The sequence below is a fragment of the Lithobates pipiens genome, unplaced genomic scaffold, assembly GCF_037356315.1.
Source record: "Lithobates pipiens isolate NorthernLeopardFrog02 unplaced genomic scaffold, aLitPip1_a1.2 Scaffold_30, whole genome shotgun sequence".
Taxonomy (NCBI): domain Eukaryota; kingdom Metazoa; phylum Chordata; class Amphibia; order Anura; family Ranidae; genus Lithobates; species Lithobates pipiens.
In genome coordinates this window covers 98,938,656-98,951,202 of record NW_027507791.1, presented here as the reverse complement: position 1 = coordinate 98,951,202, position 12,547 = coordinate 98,938,656, and the positions used below count along the sequence as shown (strand labels likewise).

Here is a 12,547-nt window from a genome sequence, read left to right as displayed (position 1 = left end):
TATCGACAGTATTACACTATGTGGCCAATATGTTTTTTGCACATGGATCCCTGCATGATACGTCTTTAGTGCGGTGGGAGTTCTTTCATGACGGTGGAGATTCAGTCTTAAGATTTCAGGCGCATTATCTCTGCACATGTGGTGAATGCATCCCCAAAGGGGAGATCATCTCACGTGGTGCATTGTCTGGTGGAAGATGCTTCTTCACGATTAATTACTACATATGACAGCACAGAATCACATCGTAAATTTCCATATATGAACACTATATTGAAGCTTGCCATCTTTAATTACATGACGAGAGCGCTGCTGCAATGTTATAAGTGTTACTTTGAGTGATTTTAATATTGTTTTATGTACTATCATTTTTAGCAGCTGCTGCATTGTGATTTTATAAAGGTTATAATCACACGTTTTTGTGTGAGAGTTTCACTGCACACCAACCTCTTGTGGTATATTCAGGCCGCTGAGTGGTTTTTTTTTTTATATATTTTTTTTTTTTTTTACGGGGGGGCCCATATAAAGCATCTTTACATTATAATACTAATATACACACACACACACACACACACACACTTTTTTTTAAAGCTGTCCATTCACCTCCAGTATTTTTTAGAGGTAATCTGACCTATTTGATGGGTTGCAAGGGAAAGAGAAGGAAGGGGGCAGAGAGAAGATAAGAGGGAGTAATGGGGGGGGGGGGAGTTCTGTGAGGAAGAGAGGATGCTAGACAAGAGACATATGGACCTGTTGGGTAATGAGGGTTTGGGGGTAAAATAAAGGATGCCAGAAAGTTGACTACCTATGGGGTTCTGGTAGTATGAAATGTGTCCAATATGCTGCCCTGTAAGGCAGAAGACACTTTATTTTATTGAGATTCAAAGCTAAAATCCGATTAGGTAAACAGAATTTGTACAGAAATAGAAGCTTGCTCCAGTAGTCAGCAATAATTAGAAAATAGTCACTTACCTGCTGATCCTCCAGCCATGACTTGCTGAGAGGCCTCTGTCCAGAAACTGACTTTGTGCTCTGCAGGCATGATTGGCAAAGACTGATGTGGACGGCTATAAAGTTCACTGGCTGGAGCTGGGAAATGGAAAGACGCCTTGGTAAATCAGTACAGGATACGTGGAACTTCATTTAAAGTGTATAGCCAAAGCTTTTTTGGATGTCAGGAAGGGTTAACTCCAATGACAGTTTTTTTTTTTTTGTTGGCATCTACCATCAGGGAAATTTTACTTTATTTCCTGTCCCAGAGACATGGACTGGGAGTTCTAGGAAATCTCCCAAAGTGAGAGGAATTCCCTTCGTAGATAACTGCTACTGAAACAGATGTCCTCATTGAACGATTCTCTTAGCTCATGTTTTGGGGAAAACCGAAAAATTTGGGATTTCCCCTCACTTTCTCTCTTGGTGACAATGGTCACCACTACAAATAGTGGAATGAATAGACACCAAATAAAACTTGACATAGGGTCTCACGTCACTCTGTACAAAATTTAAAAGAAAATGGCTTTGCCTAGGGAAACGTGATACCCTCTCTATCTGTCCTGTTTACTGCTATCACTGAAAGTGAAAGAAAATCCCAAACTTTGGGTTGTCACCAAAACAGGAATAAAAGAGAAATCCTCTAACAGGGGCACTAGATCTGATAACCCATGGATTCTCTCACTTCCTGTTTGGCTAAGGGACATATATATATAAAAAAATCATAAAAAAGAACTTTTCCAGTTTTGTAAGAAGAGGGGGGTGGGGGCAGAAGAAAAATTGTTTTTTGGAATAGGTGATGGTCAGCTTTAATGAAAACGAAAAGTGCTTCCTTGCTGTGTCCACACTGCAAGGATTAACTGATCGTTTATGTCTAAGGTACATCAGTTGAACTTACCTGATCCTTCCACTACCTGGTTAGACCAGTCCCTGAAGTCCCTTCTCCCTTGCATTCTGGCTGTCCCTTGTAGTGCAGGCACAAATTCACTGTAAGGCCGGGTTCACACCGCTGCGATGCGGGAACGCCGCGAATCCGTGGCGTTTTCCCGCATCGCACGACTCCCGCCGGCAGTTCACACTGCCCTATGCGAACGGCTGGGAGTGTCAATGATATGTTAATGACACCCCTAGATCCAATCGCATATCGCAGTGCGATCTGCCGACTCGCACAAGAATTGGATCGCATGGTGTGAACGCCCATGCGATCCGATTCTGTTGCGGACGAAAAAAAGGGTCCCGTGCGAGTTTGCTGCGGGACCGCTGCGAGTTCAGCCATACTATCTGTATGGCTGAACTCGCAGCGCTACGGAGATCGGATGTGATTTGCGGTGCGAATCACATCCGGATCTCCCCCCGCAGCAGTGTGAACCCAGCCTAAGGGAGGACTTTAAAGAGGAAGTAAGCTCTAATGGGTTTACTTCCTTTTTGTCTCCCTGCAAAGGAAAAGCATAATGGACTGCTATGCATCACATAGTAGCCCATTATGTGCCACTTACCTGACACAGGAGCCAGCGATGTCACCGCTGTCCCCTGTAGCACGGACCGTCCATTTTCTTCCAGGTATCGCTGCTCCGGACACTAACAGCGCCGGAGCAGCGATGACGTTGCAACGATGCACACGGGAGCCGCCACTAACGGCATCGCTGTCTACGCTGTAAACACATGGTCTGCATGTGAGTCATCTGTACACAATAGGACAGAGCTTGGCAGCATTAGTAGCAACCCTTCACACTGAGATATCGGGACACATCACGGCACTAACACTTCAAGGGACAAGGGAATTTAAATCAGGATAGTTGACAAGTATGAGAAAGCTGCTTTGGGCCTCACAGTGATGACAGGGCCCATGGCAGCTGACCCTTTTGCCCTGCCTTAAAGACGGCCCTGCCCCATGTCCTCCAAGGCCAAGTCTGTGTGCCTGGAGACTTGGGAGCTGCATCTAATTTGGGGGTTTTATTCCAAACTGATGCCCGATCTGTGAATGAAAACCTTTTTAACACTTTTGAAAAGAAAGGTTTCCTTTTTGGGTCCTGCCATTCCTTTTTTATTGCCTCTACTAAAAATTCATGTACCGGAAAAAAAATATTTTCCTGTTTCTCTAGGCCCTCATACATTTGGTCATGTAGAGATAAGGGTTTATTTTCAATTTGCATATCTAATGTGGTATAAATGGCCCTCAAGAGGGACTGTCCACCTCTTCGAGTGACAGTTTGTACCGGGATGGCCTTCTCTAATCCCTTTCCAGAGCCTCTCCCTCAGATTCTTGGGAGCAGGAGGCTGCACCATCTGGCTCCTCCTCAGCCCCTTCCTTGGAGACAACTGGACAGGTTTTGCACTGGTGGATGGTAATACTTGTGTTTTTGGTAATACTACCTGCTGTGTTGTAAGAGGAGCCATCTGAAGTTGCAGGATCTGAAATCCTTCAAAAAAGGTTTTAAAAGATTTGAACGTATTAGAAAGTTATTTTACTGATGCCGCTAGGTCACTGCCTTGGTCAGTGGTATATTCTGTACAAATTTGTTAATGCACTCTTTGCAGAGTGTTTTTCCCCAGGAGTCCTGAAGTGTAGCCTTACAGGAGGGACACCTCCTCTTAGAACTATGAGGGGTTCTGGGTTTGTTTTGTTTTGAAAGACATAAAAACCCACAGGCATTAAAGCATTAGCTTATATCATCTCTGCAGTAAACTGCAGGTGTGCAGTTTCTTTCACGTGGGCTTGCCTCAACAGGGGCCCCATGAACCTCCCTCTGATACCAGAGGGACTCTTTCCCTACCCCCTAAACCCATGAGAGAGAGGGAGGGAGGGGTGGTGGGCTCTGGTAAGGGGAGCTCCATCCTAGGTTTCCCTTACCATGGCAATCGCAGCTCCTCTCCAGCCCATGCCTGGCTCCTTTTCAATGTCCCGCAGCCGGAACTGGAAGCCGCGGGTCAACCGGAAGTGCCCCCCCCTTTTCCGCCAGAAGTGAAGTCACCCACCACCCAGCCTTGTGCGGTCCCAGAGCCTGGGAAAAATTGCCCCTCCGTGGCTCTGTATAACCATGTTGCCTGGACCATGTTGCCATGCTGGTGCAGGATGGCTGACTGGGCTGCCTTTCCTCTACTGTGCTCGGTAGTGCAAACGGAGCCCCCCCCCCCCGACCTCCATCTGCTCTCAGGGATGCGGGGGTGACGATTTTCACCAGGTATGTTTTTTTACCTGGCCTGTTCAAGGAGCCTCTGCCCACTTTTAGGATTTCTTGCCTGAGCCTGCCTGGCTCTCCTGGCCTGGTTCCAGATGGTGTCTCTCCTCTGGAGGAAACACAAATAACTGAGGAACCAGCAGGGGAGGAGGAAATTTAAAGAAGGCTGGCATGGCATTTCCTACAGAGAGGAGGAGCCAAGGTCTCTCAGGTGGCTGTCTTGAAAGACGATTAGGGGGGAAAAAAGTTGTTTTATTGAGTTAATGTTTTATTAATACTGTCATTACTGTTATTGTTACCATTGTTTCTTTGCAGGTACGCCATTTAGTTGCAGCACAGATTTATTTATTTTGACAGCAATAGGGTTTGCTCTCACGATACGTAAATCAGTGGCTCCAGCCCTGTAGGAGGTGATTTTACCACCACCGTTAACCACTTTCAGACCGGACCATTTTGCTGGTAAATGACCAGAGGTCTTTTTACACTTTGGCACTGCGCTGCTTTAACTGGTAATTGCGCGGTCATGCAATGTTGTACCCAAACAAAATTTGCGTCCTTTTCTTCCCACAAATAGAGCTTTCTTTTGATGGTATTTGATTGCCTCTGCGATTTTTATTTTTTGCGATATAAACGTAAAAAGACCGCAAATTTTGAAAAAAAATGATATTTTCTACTTTTTGTTATTAGAAAAATCCAATAAACTCAATTTTAGTCATACATTTAGGCCAAAATGTATTCAGCCACATGTCTTTGGTAAAAAAAAAGTCAATAATTGTATATTTATTGGTTTGCGCAAAAGTTGTCACATCTACAAACTAAGGTACGTTTTCTGGAATTTACGCAGCTTTTAGTTTACGACTGCCTATCTCATTTCTTGAGGTGCTAAAATGGCAGGGCAGTACAAAACCCCCCCAAATGACCCCATTTTGGAAAGTAGACCCCCTAAGGAAATTGATAAGAGGCATGTTGAGCCCATTGAATATTTTATTTTTTTGCCTCAAGCGATTGAATAATGACAAAAAAAAAAATTTTTTTTTTTTTTTACACAAAGTTGTCACTAAATGATATATTGCTCACACATGCTATGGGCGTATGTGAAATGACACCCCAAAATAAATTCTGCTGCTTCTCCTGAGTACGGGGATACCACATATGTGGGACTTTTTGGGAGCCTAGCCGCGTACGGGGCCCGGAAAACCAAGCACCGCCTTCAGGCTTTCTAAGGGCGTAAATTTTTGAGTTCACTTCTCACTACCTATTACAGTTTTGAAGGCCATAAAATGCCAAGATGGCACAAAACCCCCACAAATGACCCCATTTTAGAAAGTAGACACCCCAAGCTATTTGCTGAGAGGCATGTTGAGTTCATGGAATATTTTATATTTTGCCACAAGTTGCGGGAAAATTACAAACTTTTTTTTTTTTTTTTTTTTTTAACAAAGTTGTCACTAAATGATATATTGCTCATGCATGCCATGGGCATATGTGAAATGACACCCCAAAATAAATTCTGCTGCTTCTCCTGAGTACGGGGATACCACATATGTGGGACTTTTTGGGAGCCTAGCTGCGTACGGGGCCCCGAAAACCAAGCACCGCCTTCAGGCTTTCTAAGGGCGTAAATTTTTGAGTTCACTTCTCACTACCTATTACAGTTTTGAAGGCCATAAAATGCCAAGATGGCACAAAACCCCCACAAATGACCCCATTTTAGAAAGTAGACACCCCAAGCTATTTGCTGAGAGGCATGTTGAGTCCATGGAATATTTTATATTTTGCCACAAGTTGCGGGAAAATTACAAACTTTTTTTTTTTTTTTTTTTTTTAACAAAGTTGTCACTAAATGATATATTGCTCACGCATGCCATGGGCATATGTGAAATGACACCCCAAAATAAATTCTGCTGCTTCTCCTGAGTACGGGGATACCACATATGTGGGACTTTTTGGGAGCCTAGCCGCGTACGGGGCCCCGAAAACCAAGCACCGCCTTCAGGCTTTCTAAGGGCGTTACAGTTTTGAAGGCCATAAAATGCCAAGATGGCACAAACCCCCCCCAAATGACCCCCATTTTGGAAAGTAGACACCCCTAAATTTAGGGTTACACTAGTGAGACTAGGTAATAAATGGCGGGTGCCCTGAAACTATAAAAAAATAACTAACCAACCAGCGTCACCTGTAACAGTTATATGGTGATCACTGGTGAAAGGGTTAACTAGGGGGCAATTAGGGGGCTTTATGCGGTAGTATATGGGGGTCCCTGGCGCTATAAAAAGCTGCAGCGAACCTAAATACCTACCTGCCTAACTAGCGTCACCTGTGACACTAATACAGCGATCAGAAAAACGATCGCTTATTAGGCTGGGTTCACACTGGAGCGATGCGGGAATGCCACAAATGCGCGGCGGGTTCCCGCATCGCATGCCTCCCGGCGGCAGTTCACACTGCCCTATGCGAACTGCTGGGAGTGTCAGTGAAATGTTACTGACACCCCCAGATCAGTTCGCATATCGCAGTGCGATCTGCAAACTCGGATCGCATGGTGTGAACACCCATGCGATCCGATTCTGCTGCGGGCCAAAAAAAGGGTCCCGTGCGAATTTGCGGCGGGTGCGGCGAATGGCTGAACTCGAATCGCACAGAGATCGGATGTGATTTGCACTGCAGTGCGGTGCGAATCACATCCGTTCTCATAAACCGCTGCAATGTGAACCCAGCCTTAGTGACACTGGCGACGGGGGGTGATCACGGGGTTAAACCTTTATTGGGGGGGTTAGGGGGGTACCTTAGAACTAAAGAGGGCTAACCCTAACTGCCCTAACAGTTATTAGTCACAAATGACACCCGCCGGGTGATCAGGGGGTTAAACCTTTATTAGGTAATAAATGGCGGGTGCCCTGAAACTATAAAAAAATAACTAACCAACCAGCGTCACCTGTAACAGTTATATGGTGATCACTGGTGAAAGGGTTAACTAGGGGGCAATCAGGGGGCTTTATGCGGTAGTATATGGGGGTCCCTGGCGCTATAAAAAGCTGCGGCGAACCTAAATACCTACCTGCCTAACTAGCGTCACCTGTGACACTAATACGGCGATCAGAAAAATGATCGCTTATTAGGCTGGGTTCACACTGGAGCGATGCGGAAACGCCGCAAATCCGCGGCGGGTTCCCGCATCGCATGCCTCCCGGCGGCAGTTCACACTGCCCTATGCGAACTGCTGGGAGTGTCAGTGAAATGTTACTGACACCCCCAGATCAGTTCGCATATCGCAGTGCGATCTGCAAACTCGGATCGCATGGTGTGAACACCCATGCGATCCGATTCTGCTGCGGGCCAAAAAAAGGGTCCCGTGCGAATTTGCGGCGGGTGCGGCGAATGGCTGAACTCGAATCGCACAGAGATCGGATGAGATCTGCACTGCAGTGCGGTGCGAATCACATTCGTTCTCATAAACCGCTGCAATGTGAACCCAGCCTTAGTGACACTGGCGACGGGGGGTGATCACGGGGTTAAACCTTTATTGGGGGGGTTAGGGGGGTACATTAGAACTAAAGGGGGCTAACCCTAACTGCCCTAACAGTTATTACAGTCACAAATGACACCAATGCAAAAAAAAAAAAAAAAAAAAAAAAAAATGACATTGGTGTCACTGTGACTGGGGGGCAGGGGTAATTGGGGGGGTGATCGGGGGGTAAAGGGGGGGTGTGAGTGTGCCTGGCATGTTCTACTGTGTGTGTAGAGTGTTGGTGCAACTCACCGATCCTCTCTCCTCCGTGTCGGAACGAAAAATACCGACACGGAGGAGAGAATACATCACTTCCTCTCCTGTGTTTACATTACAGGAGAGGAAGTGATGTCACCGGGGATTTCTATTCGTCGGGAGCGATCGCGAGGGGGTGGCCATGAATGAATGGCTGCCCCCTCGTCCCGGATCGCTCCCGGACAAAAACCGACCGCCGCAGGCACCGGGCGGGGGCCCGATCGGGCCCCCGACCCGCGGGAGGCAAGGGACGTACATGTATGTCCTTATGCCTGCCCGTGCCATTCTACCGACGTACATCGGCGTGCGGTGGTCGGCAACTGGTTAAAAAAAAAAAAAAAAAAAAGAGCATTATATGCTGAAGCATAGAGGCAGGGGTGGACTGCCCCATTTGGCATATATTTTTATTTACTTTTCTTGGTAGACATTTCTTTATCCACATCAATCAATGTGAATGGAGGAATCTGCTGGGTTAATTTTTTTCCGCTCAGCCTGCAATGATGCCTGCAGGTCTAGGTATCATCTTGGTATCGTTTTTTTTCAGCCGGCAGTCAGCTTTCATGTAAAAGCAATCTTAGCGGCTAATTAGAAGCTAGACTGCTTTTACAAGCAGTGGAAGGAAACATCCCTCTCCTGCTGTCTTCCATGGTTTTCTTGGTCTCTCCTGTCCCACGGGGGAACCCAAGAATGCAGTTAGTGGTTCTGCCAGCTGACCATAGAGCTGATCAGAGACTAGAACTGCTCCAATGATTTCTATGGCCTAAGGAGACCGGAAGCTACGAGCATTTAAGGACTTTGGTTTCACCGGATATAAACAGTGCCATTGGGAAATTGGGAAAGCATCTTATCACATCAATCTTGGTGTGGTCAGATGCTTTAGGGCTGAGGAGAGATCTGGAGTCTAATAGACTCCAAAAAAAAAAAAAAAAAAAAAAAAAAAGTACCTGTCACTATATATTGCTATCATAGGTGATATTTACATTGGCTGGGGTAAAATAAAAATGCTAAAAACAATTAAATGAAAATGGATAGTATAAAAATAAAATAAAAAGCAAAATTAATAATTACGCACAAAAGGTGAATGAAAGCCTTGGTCTCGTGTCGGATGTAAATATCAAGTGCATGTGAGATATCACCACGAACGTAAGATCAAAGGCAGTAATTCTAGCAGTAGACCTCATCTGTACAGTGCCTTGCGAAAGTATTCAGCCCCCTTGAACTTTTCAACCTTTTGCCAGATTTCAGGCTTCAAACATAAAGATATAAAATTTGAATTTTTTGTGAAGAATCACCAACAAGTGGGACACAATTGTGAAGTGGAACTAAATCTATTGGATATTTTAAACTTTTTTTAGCAAATAAAAAACTGAAAAGTGGTGCGTGCAAAATTATTCGGCCCCTTTACTTTCAGTGCAGCAAACTCACTCCAGAAGTTCAGCGAGGATCTATGAATGATCCAATGTTGTCCTAAATGACTGATGCTGATAAATAGAATCCACCTGTGTGTAATCAAGTCTCTGTATAAATGTACATGCTCCGTGATAGTCTCAGGGTTCTGTTGAAAGCGCAGAGAGCATCATGAAGACCAAGGAACACACCAGGCAGGTCCGTAATACTGTTGTGGAGAAGTTTAAAGCCAGATTTGGATACAAAAAGATTTCCCAAGCTTTAAACATCCCAAGGAGCACTGTGCAAGCAATCATTTTGAAATGGAAGGAGTATCAGACCACTGCAAATCTACCAAGTCCTGGCCGTCCCTCTAAACTTTCAGCTCAGACAAGGAGAAGACTGATCAGAGATGCAGCCAAGAGGCCCATGATCACTCTGGATGAACTGCAGAGAACTACAGCTGAGGTGGGAGAGTCTGTCCATAGGACAACAATCAGTCGTACACTGCACAAATCTGGCCTTTATGGAAGAGTGGCAAGAAGAAAGCCATTTCTCAAAGATATCCATAAAAAGTCTCCTCTAAAGTTTGCCACAAGCCACCTGGGAGACACACCAAACATGTGGAAGAAAGTGCTCTGGTCAGATGAAACCAAAATCGAACTTTTTGCCCACAATGCAAAACGATATGTTTGGCGTAAAAGCAACACAGCTCATCACCCTCAACACACCATCCCCACTGTCAAACATGGTGGTGGCAGCATCATGGTTTGGGCCTGCTTTTCTTCAGCAGGGACAGGGAAGATGGTTAAAATTGAGGGGAAGATGGATGCAGCCAAATACAGGACCATTCTGGATGAAAACCTGTTGGAGTCTGCAAAAGACCTGAAACTGGGGCGGAGATTTATCTTCCAACAAGACAATGATCCCAAACATACAGCAAAATCTACAAAGGAATGGTTCACAAATAAACGTATCCAGGTGTTAGAATGGCCAAGTCAAAGTCCAGACCTGAATCCAATCGAGAATCTGTGGAAAGAGCTGAAAACTGCTGTTCACAAATGCTCTCCATCCAACCTCACTGAGCTCAAGCTGTTTTGCAAGGAAGAATGGGCAAGAATTTCAGTCTCTCGATGTGCAAAACTGATAGAGACATACCCCAAGCAACTTGCAGCTGTAATCGCAGCAAAAGGTGGCTCTACAAAGTATTAACGCAAGGGGGCCGAATAATTTTGCACGCCCCACTTTTCATTTTTTTATTAGTTAAAAAAGTTTCAAAAATCCAATAGATTTCGTTCCACTTCACAATTGTGTCCCACTTGTTGGTGATTCTTCACAAAAAATAAAAATTTTATATCTTTATGTTTGAAGCCTGAAATGTGGCAAAAGGTTGAAAAGTTCAAGGGGGCCGAATACTTTCGCAAGGCACTGTAGATATAAAGTGGTAGATTTAGTGGAGACAGACAAGTGGAGCTCCGATTTAAGAGCGCAATTTATGTGTGAATACACATAAAACATGCCTAAACATGTATACATGCACATAAATGCATGCTCGTGCAATAGAAGGAGCTTACACTTAAATGCTTCTAATGTGCATAAATGCATGTCTAAAAAACGCAACATAAGAGCTGCCCTTTGGGGCTGGTGTGAACGAGCCTTTAAACTCCAAACTTTCTGCATACAATCAAGTAAAAAAATAAATAAAAGAAATTAAAGCACCCCTCTATCCCTGCACGCAAAGGTGAACACAATCGCTACTCTCCTGTCATACGTAAACAGAAATTGCATGTGAGGTATCACCGCGAACATCAGATCTAGCAGTAGACCTCCTCTGTAAATCTAAAGTGGTAACCTGTAAAGGCTTTTAAAAATGTATATAGTTTATCGCTGCTTTTAAAGCATGTCATGTATGTACTTGGAATAAGACCATTCTTTATATTTCACCAAACATTTGGGCAATATAGTGTGGTTTTGTGCATTAAAATTTTAAAAAGTGTTTTGGGCATAAAATGCCAGGACAGTTCACCCCCCCCCCCCCCATGACCCCTTTAACACCATTAGACAAAACACATTAACAAAAAATATGGGGATTTGGTCACACCATATTACTATATGGTGCTTAAGCCCACTTACTGCGACAAAGTACCCCATGATTAGTGGGTCCTACACTATCCATAGATTGGGAGGTCCTTCTTCTCTGAACCATGGGAGCTATATTCCTCTATATGGGAGAACATGAGGTCACCACCATGACACGGGTGGTCACTAATGAGAGGTACTTACTGAGGGAGTGGGGTGCTCCTCACCCAAAAGGATTTGGTCAGAATCCATACAATAGACAAACAAGATATGTGGGGGGCACACCCTAAAATAAAATGCATAAAGATGGTGCTGCCATAAGACCATACAACGGAACAAAAATATTACAGCGCACACTTGTAAAACTAACATTTACCTCCAGCAAGGCTTTAAAACACCATTAGACAATTTCAAAAAACATTATCAAAAAATATGGGGATTTGGTCACACCATATTGCTATATGGTGCTTAAGCCCACTTACTGCGACAAAGTACCCCATGATTAGTGGGTCCTACACTATCCATAGATTGGGAGATCCTGCTTCTCTGAAGCATGGGAGCAATACTCCTCTATATGGAAGAACATGGGGTACTTTGAAAATGTCTAATGGTGTTTTAAAAAGCCTTGCTGGAGGTAAATGTTAGTTTTACATGTGTGCGCTGTAATATTTTTGTTCCTTTTTGGAAAGTAGACTCCCCAGGCTATTTGCTGATGTTGAATCCATGGAATATTTTATATTTTGCCACAGGTTTATTTATTTATTTTGTTTTTTACACAAAATCATCACTAAATGATATATTGCTAAAATATGCCATGGGTACATGTGTGAGAAGTTTTGTGAGCCTAGTCAAGTACAGGGCCCCGAAAACCAATCACCGCCTTCAGGATTTCTAAGGGCATACAATTTTGATTTCACTCGTCACTGCCTATCACAGTTTCAGAGGCCATGAAATGCCAAGATAGCAAAAACAAACTCCCCCCAAATTACCCCATTTTGAAAAGTAGGCACCCCAAAGTATTTGCTAAGAGGCATGGTGAGTATTTTGCAGCTCTCATTTGTTTTTGAAAATGAAGAAAGAAAAAGGATTTTTTTTCTTTACTTTTTCAAAACGTTGTGACAAAAAGCGAGATCTGCAAAAACATGCCTCTCAG

At 44.3% G+C, this 12,547-nt stretch overlaps 1 protein-coding gene across 3 annotated transcripts in view; it reads right to left on the bottom strand.

Moving 5' to 3' along the window:
• SLC25A21 (solute carrier family 25 member 21) overlaps positions 1-12,547 on the bottom strand; it is a 651,666-nt gene that overhangs the window by 631,202 nt on the left and 7,917 nt on the right. For all 3 annotated transcript variants that reach the window (XM_077464683.1, XM_077464681.1, XM_077464682.1), the window contains exon 2: positions 970-1,086. In XM_077464683.1, coding sequence (XP_077320809.1) covers positions 970-1,039 — 70 coding nt within the window. In that variant the 5' untranslated portion in view covers positions 1,040-1,086. The remainder of the gene's footprint in view (positions 1-969; positions 1,087-12,547) is intronic.